We start from the raw sequence: 22,030 nt of genomic DNA, 5'->3' as shown, positions 1-22,030 counted from the left end.
ATTCCCCCCGCCCCCCCCCCCCGGTGCATCATTTCGGCTCCAGTTTGGGACGCGTCGGGCTGTATGAGCAGCACGACCCGCACCGCGCTGCCGCCGGCCTGTGCGGGGCTCCGGGGGTCACCGGCGAGGGGAGCGGGCAGCACGGCCGCCCTCCCCCGGCCCGCCGGGGGACGATGGAGGCGCGGGCTGGGGGGAGGAGGAGGAGGAGGAAGGCGACCGCGGGCGTGGAGCCGCCGCCGGGCGGGGAGGGCAGAGGGAGGGAGGGGCGGCGGTGGGCGGGCGCGGGGCGGCGGCAGCCGGGGAGGGAGCCGGGCGCCCCGCGGCCCATTCGCGACCGGCGGCGACGGCGGCGGCAGCGCGGGGCTCGGCGGCGGTTGCCCCCCGCGGGCAGGGCCTGTCAGCGGCGGCCGCCCCCTCCCCGGCGATGAAGGCGAGCCCTGCGGCAGCCGCCGCCGCGGCGGCGGGGCCGGGGCAGGCGGGGGGGCCGCGGGAGCCCGATGCGCGCTGGCGGGAGAAGGGCGAAGCGGAGGCGGAGCGGCAGCGCACCCGGGAGCGGCTGGAGGCCACGCTGGCCGGGCTGGGCGAGCTGGAGTACCTGCGGCAGCGGCAGGAGCTGCTGGTGAAGAGCCTCCTGCTGCGGCGGCCGGCGGGCGCGGGGCCCGGGGCGCAGGGCGGGCGCGGGGAGCCGCCGGGCGAGGGGCCGCCGCCGCGCAGCCTGGAGGAGAAGTTCCTGGAGGAGAACATCCTCCTCCTGCGGAGGCAGCTGGTGAGCGGGGGGGCCGGCTGCGGGCGGCGGGGCCGGCTGCGGGCGGCGGGGCCGGCGGGGTCCCGGCGGGGCGGCGGGGGGCTCGGCGCGGAGGGGCTCGGCGGGGCCGGCGGGGGCTTGGCGCGGAGGGGCCGCGGGTGCTGCCCGCGCCGCTGTCACACGCCGCCGCGGCGGTGGCGGCCGCCCAGGTGAGGCGGCGGGGAGCAGCGGCCGCGGGGGGCCGGGCCTCCGGGGGGCCGGCCAGAGCGGTGACACCGGCGGGCGCTGCCGGCGTTTCGCTGGGGGGTGTACCGTGCCCCTCCCGGTTCCAGAGCCAGGCCGGCGGCCCATCGCCATTCAAGGCGTGAGCGGCGCTGCCGTTGCCTTGAATGGAAGTTGGGAGCGAGCGCCTGGGTCGCAACCCGGGAGGAGGTAACGAGCGTTCCGGCGCGGGCGGGATCGGGCCCCTTAAAATAAGGGATGCTTTTGTTGAAGGACGCGCTGTGTAGCTGCTGTGGGAAGAGATGGAGGGCGGCATGAAGCGGCAGATCATTTTTCAATGAAAATAGCGTACAGCTGTGCCTGGCCGTCTTTGTGCGTGGCTCAGCATTTGCTTTCACCCAAGGAGAAGTTGGACTGCGTGATTTTTTTGCTTGATTTCTTCTTTTCCCCGCCCCCCACCCCCATTTTTTTTCCCTTTTTTTTTTTTTCTTCTTGATCTTTCGGTTTAGTTAATTTAGAATTATTTCCTTCTGTAGAAGCTAAAAATAAACGATGCGTCTGCTGAGAAAGAGGCTGGCTGCTAAAGAGTCGTAGTGAAGGACCAGGGAATCATTACTCAAAAAAACAAACAAACAAAAAAAAACCAATCCAAAAACTCCCGAACCCAAACCCCCCCCGTGGATTTGTGGTAGCACTTTTAATTTGTGCACTTGACATTGCAGATTGGAACCAGATGCGGTGCTCGCGGGGGGAGGGGGACACCGGTGGCAGTAGCAGGCGCAGCGAGTTACCGCTGGAACCCATCACCTCTGGCAGTCTGGCTTCCAGCCGGCTCCCATTAGAAATGGGGGACAAAGACCTGGGATCGCCCCTTTGGTTCTCCGAGGATGGTGTTAAATGCCAGCACTTCTTCAAACGGCCTCGCATTTGCTTTCCCTTTGCCTGAGGACTGGCCCACCCCAGGGGAAAGGTTGTCCTGGATTTAATGGGTTTAGAACGAGTCCAGTTATGAGCATCAAAACTCTGCAATGAGCGTATCAGAGCACCGCAGGGTGCTGATCAAATGATGCACTTAAAAAATAAAAGGGGGGGGGGGGGGGAGAGAGAAACCTTCCTCCTGACTCCCCCACTTTCCTCAAAGCCAGAACAATTAAAGGGTATGCAGCTGAACAGATGATGGATAAGCAACATTATAATACACACAGAGAAACTGATTGCATTGACCGTGGGTTAATGAGTGCCTTACAAAATCATTTCTTACTGCTTATTTTATGCCATCAAATTACCTTCATAAATAGCCTTAAAATTCATCTCACAGCAATTTTATACAATTATAATGGGAGAAGAGGAAGAATTACTCTTCCTTCCTGCTGCACTGAAAAACTAATAAAAGGGCTGTGATCCCAGCTCTGGGAATCTTGCTGTCTATATGGCAGACTATAAGCTCATAATGTGCAGCAGAACAAGGTGGTTCCCCCACTACAGGCACTTGTTGGCAGAGCTGTTTCGTCCCTTTATGTGAACAGATGTGATCTTTGACTAATGTCACCGTGGTGGTGAACATCCCCTATTACAGTGGCAAAGCTGTCTGTTCGCTGAAGTGGCCCGTTTCACGTGCACAGGTCTGGTTTGACCATATCATACAATACAGCATTGTTGTTACAGCTGTGGTCCCGCAAAGGGGCGAGGGGCCCTTTGCCAGCATCACATCTTGGTCTTCCCAAATTGTGGAGCATGCTCCTTATGTAGAACTGGCTGGAAGAGGCTGGAACGAAGTGCCTGCGTAACTCTTCAGTTAAATATTTATCCAGAGCATCTATCTAGAATTTCAGAGCTCTGTTCTGTTTTGTTTTGTGGTTTTTTTTTTAATAAAAGAATATTGACAAGGCATTTTTGCGATGCTGAGATGGAGAAAGCTGATTGTCTTTGGAGCCCCTTCATGTCTGCTGCACTGAATGAGCTGATGTTGTTTGTCTTCTTGTTTTCCAGAACTGCTTGAGGAGGAGGGACGCCGGCCTATTAAATCAGTTACAAGAGCTAGATAAGCAAATAAGTGATCTCCGCCTGGACGTGGAGAAAACGACGGATGAACACCTCGAGACAGACAGTCGTCCAAGTTCAGGTGAGGCAAAATGGGGCCTCCCTTGGCACCTCGAATTAAACTGGCTGTAGTTTTCAGTACTACAGTAGTAAATGTCTATAGCGTGTTCACACTCTGATAATTAATGCCTACTAGCAAGTTTCACCTACCACTGGAAAGGTTGCTGTTTGTAGGCAAGATATTCAGAGGAGCATTTCAATTTCAATTAGATTTTTAGTGTTTGGGGCATTTTTAATTTTTTTTCCAAGGTCACCCACGAATTAGTTCAGAAAGTTCTAATTCTCCTGCACATTAGGAAGGAGGCTACAGGAAAAATGGTGAAAGGAAACACTGTCAGCAGGAGGAAGATGTCAAAATTGATCTTAGAGCCAGAAGGGAGTACTGAATCAAACAATTTGATGGGGGACCACATATTGCATTTCATCCCATTCTAGCTGCGTTGAAGCCAGTAAGTGGTATTTAATAATGAGGAACCTTTCCTAGAGGCATCTAAACTTGTTCTGAAGACACAGAAGTAGAGAATCCACCCACTTGCAATTGTTAAAACCGTGGTAATTTCTAATCTGAATTCAATTTGTTCCAGCACTGATTTTTTTTTATATGCTTTTCTCCCATAGAGTAAGGTCTTCCAGTATCCAGCTTTTTCTCCTCTTGGAGGTGCTATACAATGTAATTCCTGACTTTCTTTGATGAGCTAAACAGGTCAAGTTCATTAGGTCATTTGTTTTAAGACATTTTTCCAAGCTCTTAAATAGCTTTATGGCCCCTTTCCAGTTTTTTAGCGTTATTATAAGCATGCTGGATTCAAGGACCAGGCACACCATTCCCAATGTCTTTCTTACCAGTGCTGTATAGACTGCTGAAGTAATTTCCCTGCTGCTATTCAGTCTTTTTGTACATCCAACAGTCTCATTAGCTTTTTTTGCCATATCATTAAGCTTGATTGAGCTGCTTTTCCACACTAAGTCCTTTCCAGGATGCATCCCCATTCTGTAGCCATGACCTGCATTCCTTATTCCTAAATGTACAATTTAAATTTTTATTATGGTATGTCATATTTTTCTTGAGTAGTCCAAATTTACCAGGAAATTATATTTTCTGTGTCTGCACATTATTTACCATTTTTCTTCTTTCATGTCTTCCACCAATACTATATTTATCACCAGAACTTTGAGGAAAATAATGGATAGCATTGGGCCCAACACTTGGTAGAAATTTTGTAGTCAAGTAATAGCTGGAGAGTCTGTCTTGGAAGTATAATACACTGTTAAATGAGTGGGCTGTCAAACACAGCCTGGATCCTCTTGCTAAAGTCTGAAAACCCCTGTAAAGGTTAAAACCCCAGCCGCTGTACAGGTTAAAGAAAAAAAAGTTCAAAATTTCATACGCTAAGTAAAGTTCTGCTTTTTTACTTTTAAGCGCTTTACTTTTAAATGGAATCCTTCATAGCAATAAGGATATTACTAAATTGTACACTGTTTTTTTGGGTGACTGAATGAAATCCCATAACTAATTGCAATAGACTAAGCCAACATAAACATCAGCTTGACTGCCTTTCTAGGGACACAAATGGTAACTTTGTGTAGACATAACTAATATAAATCCAAACTCTTATTTTTATAGGGTTTTATGAGCTGAGTGATGGAGCTTCTGGATCGCTCTCCAATTCATCTAACTCTGTCTTCAGTGAGTGTTTATCCAGTTGCCATTCTAGCACTTGCTTTTGCAGCCCTTTGGAGGCAACACTGAATATCTCAGATGGACGCCCTAAATCTGCAGGTATAGTAAAAGCAGGTCGAATACATCATACTCCAGGAGGTGGCTTTGGCTTTGGAAATACTGCCTCAGGAGTATCTGGGTTGGATTAACCCTTCTTCCTTTCATTTGACTTACTATGCTCTGAAAAGGTACCAGTGCCTATCATGTACATGGGTCATGAGGCGGGACTGTTTGCCCTCCGCTAGTCCAGCCTTACATGTGAAAATGTCCCTCTAAACACGTGAAAATATGACAGCTGCTCTACCCAGTAGAGGGCAGTGGTAACTATACACATAAGCACATTAGTTGGCTAATTTCTCATGGTTTCCTTTAGAAAAGCATTTTCAGCAAATAGCAATAATTAAAGACAGATCACAGCCATGTCTTCATTAAAGTGACAGAGTAAGGAGCTAGCTACAGGTTTTAGGAGGTCAGGCTGCATGTCAGTCTGTTTATAGCAGTCATTTTGTCAGTTCTGATGGTCCTCAACCCCCAGGTGACCATGCTGAGGTGTGTCCTGCATTTATGTCATATAAACAAATAGACATCAGGAACAGGGAAAAAACAGGTCTCTTTGACAGAGACTTTCCCTGGACACTAGGCTGAAGATGCAAACCTTAATGTGTGAGGTTGGTTAAATAGGAAGCCTCCTTTGTCTGTTGTCCGGATAGGACACCTACCTCAGTAGGACTCTGTGATCGTTACTGGTTGCAGACATGCTCATTCAAAAGTTTTAGTTCATTTTGGGTTGTGGAGGATGCTTCTAACCATAGTATTTCCAATTTCCGTTCTGCTCTTTAAGGTTAACTTATAGTGATTTGTTGTGAATCAAGGACACAATAATTCACGTTCTTCTAACTCTGAAGTGGGAAAATACAGCCTGGGATACATTCATACTGAGATGCTGAGAAGTCCTCTAAGTTATCCTTTGAGCAGCTTGAGGTAATTTAATGTACCCCATTGTAAGGTATATGTGATCTTCATCGGCCATACATAAAAGGAAAAACATACACAAGGAATTCCAGCTGATTGCGTAGCTGGTTGTTTTCTGTATACGTCATGAAAACCTAAAATTTTCATTATTCATACTGTCTCACTTTAGAGATGAAATTTCACCAACTGGCATGTTTCAAAGAAGTCTTTTTGTCAATGTTTCCAGGCATCGACGTAGAACTTAGGAAATGTGGGAGAACTGTGAGGTGATCTGGAGGAAGTTCGTGCTCCTAACTTCCCTGTTCTTTCTCTCCTGTTCACACATGATATCTGTCAGGTCTGAGAGACCTCTTTTGAAACAAGCCTTAGATAAGTGACAAGCACTGAGCATTCAAATTTGAGTACCCTGTCTGAAGTTTCTAGCCTAAGGGTAGAAAACAGGACTGACAGTGACCTAGAAGGATCATTTAGATTGTACCCCTACCCAAGTAGACAAGGGCAACATAAGCTTGAGAAAATAATAATCTTAGGTGCTTGGACCGAAGCCCTGCTCCTAAGGTTGCTTACCTCCCAAGTAAGTGCCTTAGCCATTAAGTCTGACTCATGCATCTTGAAACGCACTGGATTTCTCTTACAGAACTCTTTGCAGAGCTAAGGCTAGGATGTCAGCTGGATTGACCTGCACTTCTTGTACTTCTATGGAAGGCTGAGCCTGTTTCCCATTCTTTAACACTTTATTGCTCACAAGGAGCATCTGTTATTGTTATTAGCATTATTATAATTATGAAATAATTATGATGATAAAAACAATAGCAATGATAATAATAACAACAATGAAATTAGATCTGGAATTTTTTTTGTGACCCAAGGTATGCTTGAAAAAATTTGGAAGTTAAATTTGTCAATAAGCTGAAAGAATTCATTGGTGTCTTGTCTATATTTTTTGTTACTCTGGATTTAGTAAAGTAAAATATAAGATTCATATGTGCTGAGGCCAGCAGCGAGTTTTACAGGTAGCTGTGTAACGTATAATCATAGGAGACCCTTACAGACTTCTGGATGGCTTGCAAGTGAAATAGGAAGCTCTTAGCAACCTAGGCACAGATTTGAGACCAATGTAAATGTTGTCATTAGGGCTGTGATTTTTTTTATTATTCTTTTTTTAACCGTGTAGTCATATTGGGGTAAATCCTACATAGCTGCAGTTACAAAGACACCCACAGAAGAATAGTGCTGCTTTTGTATTGCTTGAATCACATCCCTGGTTGCAAGGTTTCCTCTGAACAGCGCTGCTGTAGTTGAAACATTGCATCGTATGCGTAGATGGGACCAGCGTCCTTGGCAGCACGTGAAAAACGTAGCAGAACTGTCCCTGGCAGGCTCTCTAAACTTTTCTAAAATGCCTTTCAGATCTCATAGGCTGGATGGACTATAATAAGGAAGGCCAGCATGAGGACCAGACCGCAGGCTCTGTCTGTCGCTCTTTGTCCACACCGCACTCAAATTCCCTCGATGTCGTTGCAGATGTACATCCAAAGTACCAGTGTGATCTGGTGTCTAAAAATGGGAATGACGTCTACCGGTACCCCAGCCCACTCCATGCAGTAGCTGTGCAGAGTCCCATGTTTCTTCTCCCCGTGACTGAAAACCCCCAGCGAGAAGAGGAGAGGCTTGGTTGTGACGTTAGCGATGTTTGCGCTGGATCTGAAACAGACTCTGGAAAATCCACTAACACCTTTGTCCCGCAAAGCTCCTGGCTGGCGCCGTGTCCTTCCACCAGCAAGAGGATAGACAGTTACATCTTAAGCCTGGTTCAGAAAAAGACTCACGCGGTAAGGACTAACAAACCCAGGACGAGTCTCAATGCCGATCCCACCAAAGGGATCTTGAGGCATGGAAGCATGTGTGTCAGGCAGCCTGCTGGGGTGGTGGCTCATGGTAACGTCGTGAACCTGAAGAGCTCCAAGCAAGCATGCTTGCCTTCTGGTGGGACCACTGCTCTGGACCATGCGGCACCCTCCCCATTAAAGCAGAGGCCAAGGGAGCCAGCCAGTGAGCAGCTGGAGAGTAGGAAGGCACCTTTGCCAGCAGCTTTCCCACCCGCCACGACAAGTGAACTTCAGAGCAAGCACCTGTCACGGGGTGTCAAACCGGCACCTCCAGAGCTCAGCCGCAACGCAGTGGCTGCAGCGGGGGATGTCCCCAAAGAGAACGGTCAGCTCTTTGCTGCATCTCCCAAAGAGAGCCCGGGGAAGCCCGTGGTGCTGCAGCCGGAGAACCACCGGGTCAGCCAGCCTCCCAAAAAAGTCCTGCTGAAGAGCAGCTTGCAGGCGGCTCGCTCCTCATCGCCTGCTGTTGAGGAGAGGCCCGCGCTGGATTTCAAAAGCGAGGGCTCTTCCTCCCAGAGCCTGGACGATGGGTTGCTGGTCAACGCCCAGTACATACCGGCCCAGCAGCAAAGCATGAAGCTTCACAAAGGCACCCGAAATGTCAAGATTTTGAAAAGCTCCGTGCTGAAACACAGGCCCCACCTTGCCAACGGGCTGGAAAACAGTGTGCAGACCTTGCGGGAGAAAACCAAGCCTGTTGGCAAGAAGTGCCGCTTTCCTGATGAGTTGGATACAAATAAGAAACTGAAGAAACCCTCCTCACGGGGGAAGAGAGGCAGCAGCTTGCAGCAGGAGTCGGGCATCCCAAGTCGGCAGGCTGGCCTGCACAAATCCGCCATTCGGTCCCATGGGCATGGCCGAGAGGTCGTGGTGGCCAAGCCTAAACATAAGAGGGCTGACTACCGCCGGTGGAAGTCATCGGCAGAGATTTCGTATGAGGAGGCCCTACGGAGGGCGAGGAGGAACCGGCGGGAAGGTGTGGGGGTCTACTCACAGGTCCCCCTGCCCTACGTCAGCCCATACGCCTATGTGGCCAGCGACTCGGAGTACTCGGCGGAGTGCGAGTCCTTGTTCCACTCCACCGTGGTGGACACGAGCGAGGATGAGCAGAGCAACTACACGACGAACTGCTTTGGGGACAGCGAGTCAAGCCTGAGCGAGGTGGAGTTCGTAGGGGAGAGCACGACAACCAGTGACTCTGATGAGAGCGGGGGCCTTATTTGGTCTCAGTTTGTCCAGACACTCCCCATCCAAACAGTCACAGCCCCAGAGCTGCATGAAAATGCAGCAAAGGCCTTTGTCAAAATCAAAGCCTCCCATAACCTCAAGAAGAAAATCCTTCGCTTTCGGTCGGGCTCCCTGAAGCTCATGACAACTGTCTAATGAGGTGACTCGGTGGAATGTATCTGCTTCTGCTTTCCGAAGCAAGGTGCTTTTGTGTACATATTTCCACAGATTTTTTTTCTTTTTATACAAATATTTAAAACTTAAGGTAAATTATGTCACTTGTCTTCAGAACTTGGGTGGATACTAGTGCCTTTTATGTGGAAATTAAAGACCGTTATACTTGTTTTTAAAAAAACAAAACCATAACAATGCCATTTCAGTGGTGAACAGCCTCCAGTGCATGGTGTCAGAAGGCTTTGAAAAAAGGCTGATGTTTCTGGGAATGGATCTTCCTTGCCTAGTTTTTCCAGTTCTGGGTCTTATACAGGATATCAACAGCTTAAGGTCATAAGTTTTTAGGGGATAAGGGGGAGGGTATGTGGGTGGTCTTCATGTTTTTACTTGTCCCTTTCTGCTGCTCCTGTTGCCACATCTGGAACTTCTTCCTCCTGGCCTTTTTTTGGTTGGGTTTTGGTTTTTTTTTTCCCTTTTCTTGTTGATTCTCTTCTTGAAACTCACCCCTGTCCTCCCCCAGCCTTCCCCCACCAGGAAAGGGCTCCTGTTCAATCTCTCTGAGGTTAAGTCATCTTCTCTGGAGTGCACTCTGCTCTAATCTCCTGGGAGTCCCACTCCGGACGGTGGTGGTGTTGAGAGTAAACTGTTGGAGTAGCTGACCAAGGTGTAGTAACTTCAGTATATTGTGTAAAACTGCTTTTGAAAAAGAAAAAAAAACCCATATGCATGTCACGTGCATGAGTATCAGTAGTTTAAATATTCCTGTTGATGTCCAATTTACTGTACATCATCAATGGCTGTTTTTATATATATATATCATTGTGTAAATTAATATAACACATCATATGCTGTAATAAACAGTCTGTTTTAATACTTAAAGTTTGTTACATTGATGCAGACCCAGTCAGTGGTTTTATATTGACTCTGTCACCACTTAGATGTCTCCGATGTGACCTGTTAATGTTCTCTGCATTTAACCATGCAGGAAACGGAGTAAGATTAAAATGTTGCTGGGAATGTGACTTGTGCTTTGAAGGAACCGGATTGTCACGGCTCCTCTTGTTCTTTCTGTAACTTGCATTTTTTAAGGACAAAATGGGATTTAGGAGCTCACAGGCATTTTTTGGTTGTTGCTTACAGGCAGCTCGTGTTGCGGAGCAGATGGAAATGTAATATTAATCCTCCTTGCTGTCAGGGTGCTTGCAGACTTTGGTTGGTACAACATGGGGGCAGATGGTAGGTTTCTGTAACCAAATAGATCTGTGTAATGCAACAGGTGTCCCTCTGAAATGTCCAGGAAATAAATCCCCAAGAGCTGTGTGCTCTGGAAGCTGGGCTGGGTGGAGGAGAGCACAGACTTGCTGTCCCTGGTGCCCTCTTTAGGTATGGTAGCTGACTGCTATCACAGCCCTGATAAGGTTATGGAAAGAAGTGACAATTGTGTCACCCACTGGTCTCTCTCAGTTTCTTTCTTCCCATAGGACTGGAGGTGAGTCTGCCAACAAAGGAGAAAGGAGCTAACTGTAGACAGCATTGCTTCTCTTCGCAGCAGCAGCTTTGAAGCTGCCTGGTGGGAAGGCTGGAGGTTTGTGGCAGGGCCCAGAGGCTGGGCTGGTTTCTGCAGGTTCATCTTCTGCTCTGGCACCCTTGAAGTGGTGGACGTACAACTGGTGTGGATGCTGTGACTGCTATGAATTTCAGGGATATGTGTACAGCTTGTCCATTCCATAGCAAGGTCTGCTGAGCAGACACCTTCCTTTGTGATGACTCTGTGTCCTTTGGGCTGTCACCTACCTGAAAGGCAGAGGGTTTTTTCTCAGTTTTCCTTGCATTGCAAGTGTGGCAAGGAGATATCTACCCAGAATTAAATGTCTCATGGAGCATCTTCTGAGACAGTGGTAAATTTCTAAGTGGCAGATTTTGTTTTTTAATCTGCAGTGTAGCAAACCCCTACGTATAAAATATGTTTCTCGTATTACTTTTTTTCCCTTTTCTTAACAGAAGAATGTCAGTTTCTGTGAAGGGGTCTTGCAGTATGGTCACAAGGTTCTGCATTCAGTGACCCAGAAAGTCCTTGTACTTCCATCTCCCATGAAACAGGAAAAGCTGTAACTGGTCTTCTCTGGTCATAACTCTCCCATGGCTTTACACATGGAAAGGCAGCTTATATCTGTCTATGCGTAAAATGTTTATATATAATATTTCATCCAGAAATTACTGGACAATGGCTGTCACTGCAGAGAGGGGAGAGAAGTAATGTTTGTTATTAAACATGGCATTACTAAGGCTAAGCAGCAACTTAGTGCATTCCCCTTAATAACTGATGGGTGTTATATCAAACAAAGGGAATGTCAAGAAACTTGTCGAAGCTAGTAGTTTCTTTCCTGGACTATCTCTTAATCGTGCCACATAATCTCTCTTTGAGCGAGAAAAACATGCAAATCCCTGTAAATCTCCTCAAAGTGTAGTGGGGAGGATCTTCAGACATGTACTCTGTCTCTTTGGCTGTAAAGTAGCTGCTGGTGAGAAGACAAACCAACCAGTGGCTTTGGGATGATGAGTTTTTAATTGCACATTGTCTTGTCCCAGGTGAGGGAAGCTGGTTTTCAAAAGTGAGCTGCTGAATAGTTTCTTGTTAGATAATTGAGTAAAAAAAAAAAAAGAAAATGACCACCTAAATATTGTAAGACTGTATCAGATGCAACCACTGTATTCTGCAGTACTTGTGCTGAATAGTTTAATAGTTTAATACCAGACAGGGAAATGAGCTGATGCTATCTCCATCTTAATTGCATCCAAGTCTTTTCAGTTTGGGGAAGGAATTTTCCTTTTCTTACATGATTTAGGTAAGCATCCAGAATCCTTTAAACAGGCCTAGTTCTTTCTACAACAACCCCCACCCCCACCCCCACCCCTACCCCTTCCTTTGTGTTTTTTTTAAATAGAAGATCTTTCAGTGCTGGAAAAGTACTTGATACAGTCCCAATACACAACACACATTCTCTTCTCTGGTTCTGATTTAGGAAACACATCGAAGTTAGTAAGTTTTTGCAATGTTAGGTTGAAAAACATCTGCTAATCTTGGAGACCAGTTCAGTATCTGGCACTTCTTTAAGCTACCTGGCTTTCCAGCTCCACAGCCTTGAGGCCTTGCCAGTATATTTTTCATAATGTTCATGTTTTAATTATCCCCAGTGTTTATGATAGTCTTTGGAAGTTTGAGGCGGGAACATTTCTCTTCATTGCACTGGGGCCTATTTCAAGGTGAGGGCAAGTTGAAGAGGTTTGGGATTAGTTACCCCTGTGCTCCATATGTAACTGAGTGCGGGAAAGTACAGAAAGCATATGCTTAATATAAAGGACAAAGGCAGACAGACCCCTTTAGCTGGATTCCTTGCAATTCAGGCTATATAGTGTCGCTGCACACCTCTGAAGTACCATCTCTCCCACTGCAGGAATCAGTGCCACACACCCTCTGAGGTGCTGTCATCTGAAAGGGCGGAGTGTCACTGGGCTGTCTGCCTTCCAGGAGGCTTTTTGGGTCTGTCTTCTGCTCCCTAACCCCAGCCACCAGCTGTGGGTCAGCAGATGACGAAGCGAGCTGTGTCCGGTGTGTGCAGGGTCAGTGAGGCCCTGGCATTGTGCCTAGATGTCCCAGCTGTGGTGTGGACCTCATGCTTGTCATGAGAAATTTGATGTGCCTGTGGCACAAGGGTTTGGACAGCTGGGTTTGAAGGAAGGTGAGAATGGAGAGTCCCGTAAATGGAGTCATCTAACCTTGACTCATCTGTATTTCCAGGAGAGGCTGAAAGAGGAGGTGTTTCAGTCTGATGCTTAGCTCAGTAAATTGGACTGGGCTAAACAGGGTCCTCTGCAGGTCTCTGCCTCATTTCTTCTAGTACTCTTTAAATGATCAAGGCCACTGTCAGCACTGCCAGTTTCTTTAACCATCTGGTGAAGTCCTGCAAGAGCTTTACTAGGACAAGTGATAAGCACCAGTCCCCCAGGTCTGTATTTGACCTTCCATAGCAAAACCCCTGCTTGCAAAAGAGCCTGCTGGTCCTAGCCCTCTGCAGCTTTCCATGTCCTGGAGCTTCAGAGGGAATCTGTCCATCCCTTGCAAGTTTTCTTCTGGCTTGAGGTTCATCCTGGGTAAGGACAGACAAAAGATTCTCCATGAGTCCTGTGCCTTCACTAATCCCAAATCTCTCTGTCTGTTGGCTCAGAGCAAGGTCGGGCACTCCTCAGGTGGCAGCTGGCAAAGCCATCCTTGAGGGATCTACATCCCTTCCTGCCACAGCAGAGCCTTTTATTAGCTGCCATCACCACTCGGGGGATGACTCGCCACGCCGGGCGGGTATGGGTCTCCCTCACCCTGTGATTTTTCTCATGGGAGGGAGCAAGGACACGAACATTTTGAGGAAGCAGAAACAGCTAAAGACATTTTTAATAGCTAACTTCAGTATCTAGTACATATCTTTTGGAGTAGCTAACAATAATACAGACAACTGAGTTGCTAGTACAAAAAAACTGAACCCTTCTCAGCTCTTTGCAGTGTCCTCTGCACAATGCAGAGAGGATGCAGAGACTGCAAACTGGTGGAGACCATTCAGAAACCTCAGGTCTATCTTTCAAACTTGCCTTTCTCCTGAGTTTTTCTGAACTTGCCAGGAATTGTGCTGAGGCTCCTTGCATGGCATGATGTTTCTTTCTCTAACTAAACGGTATAGATGGAGCACTGTGGTGAAAAACAGTTGCTCTGGAGTTTAAAAAAAACCCACAATGCTGGAATGAGGGGAGACATACGGAAACAAGTGGGAGATTGGTTTAAGAGGGATAAATAGAAAGTGCTTTTTTACACAGCGGGGGATTTTCTGCCACAGGAAAGGGCAAGACAGATACAGTATCAGCAAGTTCAAAGGGGTTAGAGAAGGTAGGGAAGGATGTGTGCTCTACCATCCCCAATGACTGTGGGTGCTAGGAGGCATGTGGGGTGAATGGACTGCAAATAGTGGCCGGGCTTGCGTGCTCCCCCTAAAGACTTTTCCTGCAGCCACTGAAGCACCATTAGCTGGAGGAGATGCACCATCCTGCTGACTCAGCAGGCCATTTCCTGCATTCCTAGGATCTTGGTGCAGCTGATGGGCGTTGTCTATGCAATTGAATTTCCTCACTCTTTATTTGGCCTCCCAACTGCTGCTGAAGACAAGTGTTGCATTGCTTTGCAAAGCGGTTCACTTTGCAGGCTTGGCTGCTGGTGGCATGCATTTATTCAAGCTATGGACATGTATTTCTGGCCACTCTTGTCCTATGGCAGAATAATTTCATCCACCCTTTCACTTGGGCAACCTGTGCTGATGTCCTCTGTTATGGTGAGCGTCGTCCCACTGTAATGAGAACACTGTTATGGACATAGTCCCTATGTTAGTCTACTGTGTGAGTCACTGTTGGGCAGCAATTTTACACCCTACAGTTTCTTCTAAACTGTAGAAAAAATTGATGACCTCCAAACCAAATGAACCATCCTAGTGACAGAATGCACCTACTGCACCTTGCCTTGCGACTTTGCTGTCCTTGGAGAGCTTTTTCTCTCCCTCTGACTGTCTCTACCTTTCTGCTTTTGTTTGAAGCAACAGAGCAATCTGGAAGTGAATCCCATGGTCATCTGCACTTACTGCATGTTGGTTTGGACAGCAGAGCAGTTTTGGTGGAAGCTAGCTAGATGCCTCTGGAATGCTAACCCAGACAGTCTACTCCAGGGGCACAGCAAATGTGCTTCTACCTGGACAGGGACATGGGAGTCAGAACCAGTGACGGCTCCCTGAAATAGCTTCCAGTCAAAAAATGTGGACAAGTTTGGTCCAAATGACATTGGAGACTAGACTAAATCTAGGCTGAAGTAAACACTTGAACTGTGTATATTGTACCTGGGGGGACCTCAGTTTGGATCTGCTCTGTTTGTGCTGAATGACTTGTTAATGTAAAGAGAGCCTCTCAATTAATGGCCTTTGTTTCCATGTTGTATTCCTTTAAGATCAATAAAGTATATTAACATTAATAACTTGATTTCACTGAGCCAAGCTCTGAAAATCTGGCTTTTGTTCTTTTTAAAGGAGTTGGAGTTGAAGGTCCTGGGAATTAAGATTTTTGTGACAATACTGAAGGAAATCTATATGATTTGGACTCTGACCTCATGATGTGATGGCTTTGTAAGCAAATTAGGTGTTTTCTTCCAAAAAACATTCAAGTCTTCTGCCGTCAAGGGCAGGAAGCTGGAAAACTTGCAACTTGTTGAAAAATATGTTCCCTGTGTCTCCTTGTACACTGTGAGCCTCGTGGCTTCAGAAGTGAGATTTTCATGAAGAGGAGGGGAAGTATGAGGTACAGGGAGGAGAAGGACCTAATCAATCTTAATCTCTGAAGTACTCATGCAGTAAGTGTTTAAGTATGTGATTAAGCCCATTCTTACTCAGCGAAGCATTTCAGTGCATGCTTTGGGTACTTCGTGGTTGGGGTGAATTAAGCACACACTCAGGAATGCCAGTGGATCAAGGTCTCTAAGCTCATCTTTGCAAGCGTCCTACGTCTGTTTGTACAAGCTGTCCCAGTGACTTCCCTTGGCTAATGTTGGAAAGACTCCCTGCTCTCCCTGTATGGTGAAACTTGATTCAAACTGTTAATCTGAACTTGGGAGAAGCAGGGTCTTGAGTCTGTGCTTTAAGCAGTAATAGAAGGAAGTGCTTTTAAAGGAAGAGATGCATTTGTTATTTGTTGTATTTGAGGGCACTGAGCCAGAACCACCTAGAGATATATTAGAGTGAATGTACTTGTGCTCTGTATCAGTAGCAGGACTTTGTGTAAGTCCTGGGAACGGCACTCGGGAACAGAATGACCCTTTCTACCTTCACTGCTTGCCTTGGATGTCCAGGTTTACCTAGGAGAGTGATGCAGGCAGGGAGGGCCAGGCACAGACACCAGACCTGTAGGGTCTGGAACAGCAGCCATTCATGTGCCTGACTAACCTTACTTGAACCCCAGTTTCAGGCAGTGGGATTGGCAAAACAGTGGGATGTCTGGGCTACCCAGAACTGGAGACAGAGCTAGGAAGTGCAGAGAGGGTGACTTTGCCTGGCTTCAAGAAAAGCTGCGGTTTGACTGAACAAACAGTAAGCGCAAGGGAAGGGTTAAAAATTTGTCTTCTCTTCCCAGACACATTATTTACAGTGGGTTGGTTTCCTTTTGGAAGGGCCCACTGTAAAAGGAGACGTTCCCAGCGTTTCTGTGGGTTTGACCTATATCACATTACAGCTTTCTTTCCTGGACTCATGACTGACCCGATTTCCTGAAGTTGTTCCTTCTCTCAGGAAGGTGAACCCAGGAAGGAGTAAGAGTTTGCTAAAAATCCAGAGCCTTGGAAGGTGATGAATCAGGGTGATTGCCTTTTCTCTCTAGACATAAGGTCAGTCCTCAGCACTGTGTCATGCCCTATATCTCCCAGTGCAGGGCAAGGGCTGGGAAAGGAGTGGGAGAGGAAATCCCTCAGGTTTGATAAGAAAGCAGTCTGTAAATCCTGTTGGAGCAGCTTGCAAAAGCCATAGCATCAACCTCAGGAGCAGTGCCTGTGCCTCCTGCGAGCAACCATCTCACCAGGTAGCCAGTGGGGTCAAGGGCAGTGTTGGCTATTGACCTGGATATCCCAATCTATGCTATTGCTTAAGCCACTTCGTGCCTCCAGGCCACAGCAGACAGCAGGTACATCCTGTAAGTGTTTCCTTTACTGCTTTTTTCTTCTTCTTCTTGAAATAAATTGTGACCTGGCATTAAAGCACAAGCGCTGAATGAAACTGAAGTTCCGGTTTGTTTCTCCTGTCAAACAGCTCATGATAGTGTTTTCCTTGATGTTCACTTGCTTGAAAGAAAGAGAAACCATCCCCTTCTCATCCACAACATACCTATTTTTTACAGGTGTCTTCTGAGTGGCTTGTATGGAACAACATACTGAAGCAACACGCTGCTCTCCTCAGCACTGTGCAGGACACCCTGAAGCAGCCCTCTATCTGCACAATCCACAGCTATCCCAAGATATTTTCCTGAGAGGGATATCAGGACTGGGAGGTTTGGATCTGACTTGTCCTACCTGAAGCCCATCAGCGCTTAGGGTGAAGATGCTCCTGTAGGGAGAGGAGGAAGCACACTCAGAAATTTTTATTATCACTGGTGAATGACAGGCTCCCTTTCTTTCCCCTCGCCTTCTCTGCTATAGAGGTAGTGATCTCTGCTGTGGTCCCTGCTGCTTTCTTTTGCCTGTGTTGAGCTAAGGTAAGACTTGCTGCCCTTGAAGGATGGTCTTAGCCCTGAGAGAGGATTTTATTGCTGAGCCATTGATTTCTGATTCAGAGCATGTGTCTTCCCCTGGGGCTGTTGCAGATGTCCACCATCACCCTGGGTAGGTTGCTTGGGCTCATGTATATGGTAATGTGGGCGCTCTGAGCCTTCCTCCCTTCCCTCTTCTTTGCCACTAAAGTGGGAGTGTGTAATTTTCATCCTCTGTCCTGTTGACTCTCATCTGAAGTCATCCAGCTGTGGGGGTGTTCCTCATGACTTCAGAGAACAGCACTTACATCTTTGGTCTAAGTAAACTTTGTAGGTCTATTGCAAAAATATGAAATAAGCAATGAATTTCAGATTTGGGGGGGGGAAAAAGGTGAGAAGACAGCTGGGTTTTCTGTGTTGTGTTTTCCCCCTTCATTAACTTCTCAACTCAAGCATCATGATATGGACAGGAAACACAGCAAAAGAAGTGAAAATAATAGATCACCATCCCTAATGTACAGCAGAGAGTCAATGCTTTTGCATGGGGGAAGGAAACAAAAGGCCCTTTGTCCTGCCAAAGGATCCTCATTGATATTAGTCTAAACCCCAAAATAATTTACTGTTCTACGATTAGTAGGGGTAGCAATGTGGACAAACAGGAGCTGTGAAGTTGGTCCTTGTGCTAGAAACTGATTCCTCTGGCTGCTGGATCCACTCTTGTTCCTGTTGATTGATTCTGAGACCATTTTCTTGGTGGTCGGGGCTGCTTCAAAAAACACTTATGGTGCATTGATGAAAAACCCAATTTTGTGAGTAAACATCCTAATAAGCAGGTCTTGACAGATGGTTTGTTGCTGAAGCCCCACATGACCCTACAGCTGGTGTCAGTGTCTCCCACAGATGTTTCCCAGGAGAACTTCCCCCCAGCGTGCTCTGGAGCACTCAGCTTTCACAGCACGCCTGGCTGCATCCCAAGGAGGAGCCTCGGCGCTTGCTCCACATATTGCAGGTATGTCTTTGGGAACAACACGGACTTCTGGAAACATGTTTCTCATAGTGTGGATAAAGTTAGGCTCCTCCTAACAGACTTTGGAGCCTGTTGGTGGCTGACCAGGATAAGCAAAGATGTCCGTGCACAGCAGCTGCTGCTGCTATCTCTTGGTCCATGAGCAATGAGAAATGTTCAGTGCTAAATGAAGCAGAACAAGAAACCTCGCGTATACTTTAAGTTTCCTTCAGTCGCTTTTGTTTTGGTATTGCCCTCTGTCAGTCTTTGCAAAATCTATCCCACATATTTTCTAGAAAATCATAGAAAAAATTTCATTTAGGCAGTGATTTTTCCAAGTGAATCTCTTCCTTTTTCCCCATTTCCTTCGTCTGTGAATCTGATGAACTGGTGTGAGCCCTGGGTCAGCCCACGAATGCTGTCCCATTCGTGTCCCAATGTAGTCATTTGCAACATCATGTGTGTAGTCCTCGGGCAGATCAAATATTTCCATTAGAAGCTGATGGATACACTACAGAGATTTCACTTTGTTCTCTCCATTGTGGAGCTCGTGGGACTATAATAGTGCGTATCATCTGCTTTCCAGACCAGGCAGTTTAGGTTTGACTGATTTGTATATCCCCACAATGTTTCTGGTGGGCTATACAGGATATACAGCTCTGCCTCTGACCTGAGAGCAGCTCAAACAGGACTGATATGCAGCGGCTGCTGTTGAGAGGGGAATGGCTACAGCTGTCCTGTGAGGGTGTCTGCTAGGAATGAGCTTAAAAAGAGGGTTCTGTTTCAGGAAGAAGTTTAGTTTTGATGAAATGAGGCTGAAGTCTCTCTGAAGTGGAGCAAAACACAACCAGGTAGAAAGTCTGCAAAAGGGAATAGTGCACCAACTTGCACTGTAGGTCGTCTCATCTCTGGAGTGCTGAGCCTCTCCACTGGCTTTCATGGGCTCACCATCTGTGGATGCTCTTGTGTTTTCTCCCTGAGATGGTCTAACATCTGGGACACCCCAGACTGAGAAGTGTGGGAGCAGTGAAATCCCCTCTTGCAAAGCAGCCTATTTGGCAGCAGGCTGCCCCAGGGCCCTGGAAACCTGAATGCTGGAGGAACCAGATGGGTGACCAGGCAGGAAACTCAGCAGGTTTCTGATGTTTGGAGCCCGGTGCAAGTTTCATGGGAACCTGGGCAAAATTGACTCACCTTGTTGAGATTTTGCTGAATTGGTGAATTCCTCTGAAATGCTGTTTTGCCTGAAACCTTCTGAGCAGGTGCAGTATCTTCAGCTATCTTTTGAAGACAGAGACAATGCGTTCTCTTGCGCTTTGCAGCATGGGTCTTCTGGGAGTCAAAGAAGCACTTGTCTTTGCTATTGAGCCCTCTGCCAGCATTTGCACGCTTGAAGTGGTGTTGAGACGGGAGGATACAGGAACTTGGCAGTGACGAGTGAAGGGTGCTGGTAGGTTATTTTGATCCTTAGAAAATCATTGTGTTCTCATTACACTACACCTCATCCACCTACTCTTACAGTCCTATAGACTATAAATTCTCCATATTAAATTAATTCGCCAAGTTCTCTATTTGTTTTCACAGCCTCTAGCTGAGTTTCCTAGGTGCTACCCTAATATAAACAGTAATAAAGACTGCTCTGTCCTGCTGCAAACCACTTCTGAGGATGTTCCCTCTAATTCTTTTCCTTGTTTAGCGTTGTATCATTAAAAGGCATGAGGTGGTTAATTGGAGGCTTACAGCTTTTGTGACTGATGCAAACCAGTGCGTATGTAATTGCTTGCTGCTAATGTTCAGGTGAATGCTTTAAAAGAAAAGGGGGAGGATGCAGATGGCCATGAGCAGAAGGTTCCCTGCAAAAGGTCACAGGAAAGTGTTGGTGATAGGGTTGCCCTGAAGCTGGGAAAAAGAACCTAATACCTGGACAACTGGTGAAGAGCCTGGCTAGATCGTGGCTTTGTTCCCTAAAGGGGGCTGCTGCTGCAGCGGAGACTCGTACATCAAAGCTCTCATAACAAAACACAGCAGAGATCGGTATCGCCCAGCCTGTGGCACTGGCGGGAAATGGATTGGTTGAGCAGTCGGAGGCCCTTTCTGGGCAGATGGCTGGGTAGGAGTTGCTGGCTGCTTGCAAAATCTCGGAAGGAGCCTTTAATCTGCGTGTGATACTGTATGTTTTAGTGAGCATCTAGATGTTTATCTCTCGGCTGCATTACTCACCAGGAAAGTCTGCTCTCAACTTTTTCTCTTCCGTACCTTAGCTGCAGGCTTCTGCCCCCAGTTTTTGGAAAAGATGCGAGCTGAACACAGTAGGATTCGTTGAGCTTTTTGTGATTTTGACAGGGAAATAGATCAGGGACAGGTTTTCTTGGTAATACTCTGCAGTGTATTTAGCGTCATGACTTTGCCTGTGCTGTGATAGACTTTCAGAGTGTGCGGGAGCCGGTGGTCTGAAAAGTCTTATCATGCTCCTAAACAAATAGCTCTGTCTTGAAGCCCATTAGAATAACAACTACAAAGCTGTGCTACTCCCAACCTGATGTTAAATGTCTTGCAGTGCCAAAGGTAAACAGGATCAATCAATCATCCTCCCAGGGACCATCTAATGGCAGTCCATGAATCAAGCTTGGCTTTTGAGGTCATTTTTATCTGCCTCGGGGAGTGCAAGCTGACCAAATTGGGGTCTTGCTCTGCATGTGCAGGCTGAGGAGTGCAAGGTTGGGTCTGGCAGGGTGTGTTAATTAGGTGGAGCCAGTGTAAATATATCTGTTATGATGAGGTCTGCAAAGTGATGAGGCCTGAGTGTGCAGGCTCTGGCTGTGTCTACTCTCCTACAAAGCCAATATTGCCATAGTGCATCTGCCGTCTTGGCCAAAAAACAGCTTGATGCTTTTTTCACTTCTGTGCTTTTCTACCTTTGGTGTGTTGTTTGTCATCTTTTGACTGTGCCAAAAAAGAGCTTAGATCAGTGTGGAAACCAAACTTCCAGCAATGCCTGAAGAATATAGACGATTTAATAGTCTGAAGTTTTGCTAATCCAGACAGTAACATGAGCTCAGGGTGTTCAGCTGAGGTCCCACTATAACTTTTCACATCATCCAGTGAGATTTAGAGTCTACCAGGCCATGAGCTGTGTATGCAATTAAAAAGCTTCTTTCCCCAAGGAGTTCACAATGCAGAGACAAAATATTATTGTCCCAATTAGTTTATTGCAGCAGACTGGGCCACAGAAGTCAGATTATCCAGGGGCATGCTGAGACCATTCATGTGCCATTGAACTTGGAAAAGGCATTTTTCACAACATCTGGTTTCAATCAATTTGTCGTCAATTCAGAGTGCCAGACCCATTTTCTGAGACCATTAAAGTACACAGCACTGATGCGGGGCTGCAGCTGTAATCCAAACACGGGCATCCAAAGTGAGTCCTGCTACCTCTCGCTAGTGACTGTGTAGAGGAATGAGAATCTGGCTGCCATGCTCTTCTGAATACAGCTCCTTTTCCCGTTTGAGCCTCAGGCTGGACCATCACCTTCAGTCCTGCCATACACAGCTTGGCCACATGTGCGGTGCCTGGACAGACCTTAGCAGGGACCCAGTCTCCCTGTATAGGGGAGGAGATTCATGCCAAGCATTACGGAAGTTTTTGCAAAGGCTCTCTCCTA

At 47.2% G+C, this 22,030-nt stretch overlaps 1 protein-coding gene across 3 annotated transcripts; it reads left to right on the top strand.

The window, feature by feature from the left end:
• The first annotated feature begins 216 nt into the window (after window positions 1-216).
• Window positions 217-15,115, top strand: DACT1 (dishevelled binding antagonist of beta catenin 1). Of its 3 annotated transcripts, none has more exons than XM_055716883.1 (4): window positions 217-766; window positions 2,957-3,089; window positions 4,692-4,754; window positions 7,170-15,115. In XM_055716883.1, the coding sequence occupies exons 1-4, from the start codon at window positions 425-427 to the stop codon at window positions 9,029-9,031; spliced, it is 2,400 nt and encodes a 799-aa protein (XP_055572858.1). In that variant the 5' UTR covers window positions 217-424; the 3' UTR covers window positions 9,032-15,115. The 3 variants fall into 3 exon arrangements, with proteins under 3 accessions (XP_055572858.1, XP_055572859.1, XP_055572857.1); XM_055716884.1 differs by having other exon boundaries at window positions 218-766; window positions 4,692-4,847; window positions 7,284-15,115; XM_055716882.1 differs by having other exon boundaries at window positions 219-766; window positions 4,692-4,847.
• Window positions 15,116-22,030: the final 6,915 nt, after the last annotated feature.

Source organism: Falco cherrug, chromosome 7, assembly GCF_023634085.1.
Source record: "Falco cherrug isolate bFalChe1 chromosome 7, bFalChe1.pri, whole genome shotgun sequence".
NCBI classification, from domain to species: Eukaryota; Metazoa; Chordata; class Aves; order Falconiformes; family Falconidae; genus Falco; species Falco cherrug.
Note: the sequence above shows the minus strand (reverse complement) of the source record. Positions and strands in the feature narration are given on the sequence as shown.

What these genes read in the sequence shown, in the direction of transcription:
- DACT1 (XM_055716882.1), top strand. Translation starts at nt 425, where the DNA reads ATGAAGGCGAGCCCTGCGGCAGCCGCCGCCGCGGCGGCGGGGCCGGGG. An exon ending in TCCTCCTGCGGAGGCAGCTG is followed by an intron (nt 767 to 2,956) that starts GTGAGCGGGGGG and finishes CTTGTTTTCCAG; the next exon opens with AACTGCTTGAGGAGGAGGGA. An exon ending in AGACAGTCGTCCAAGTTCAG is followed by an intron (nt 3,090 to 4,691) that starts GTGAGGCAAAAT and finishes TTATTTTTATAG; the next exon opens with GGTTTTATGAGCTGAGTGAT.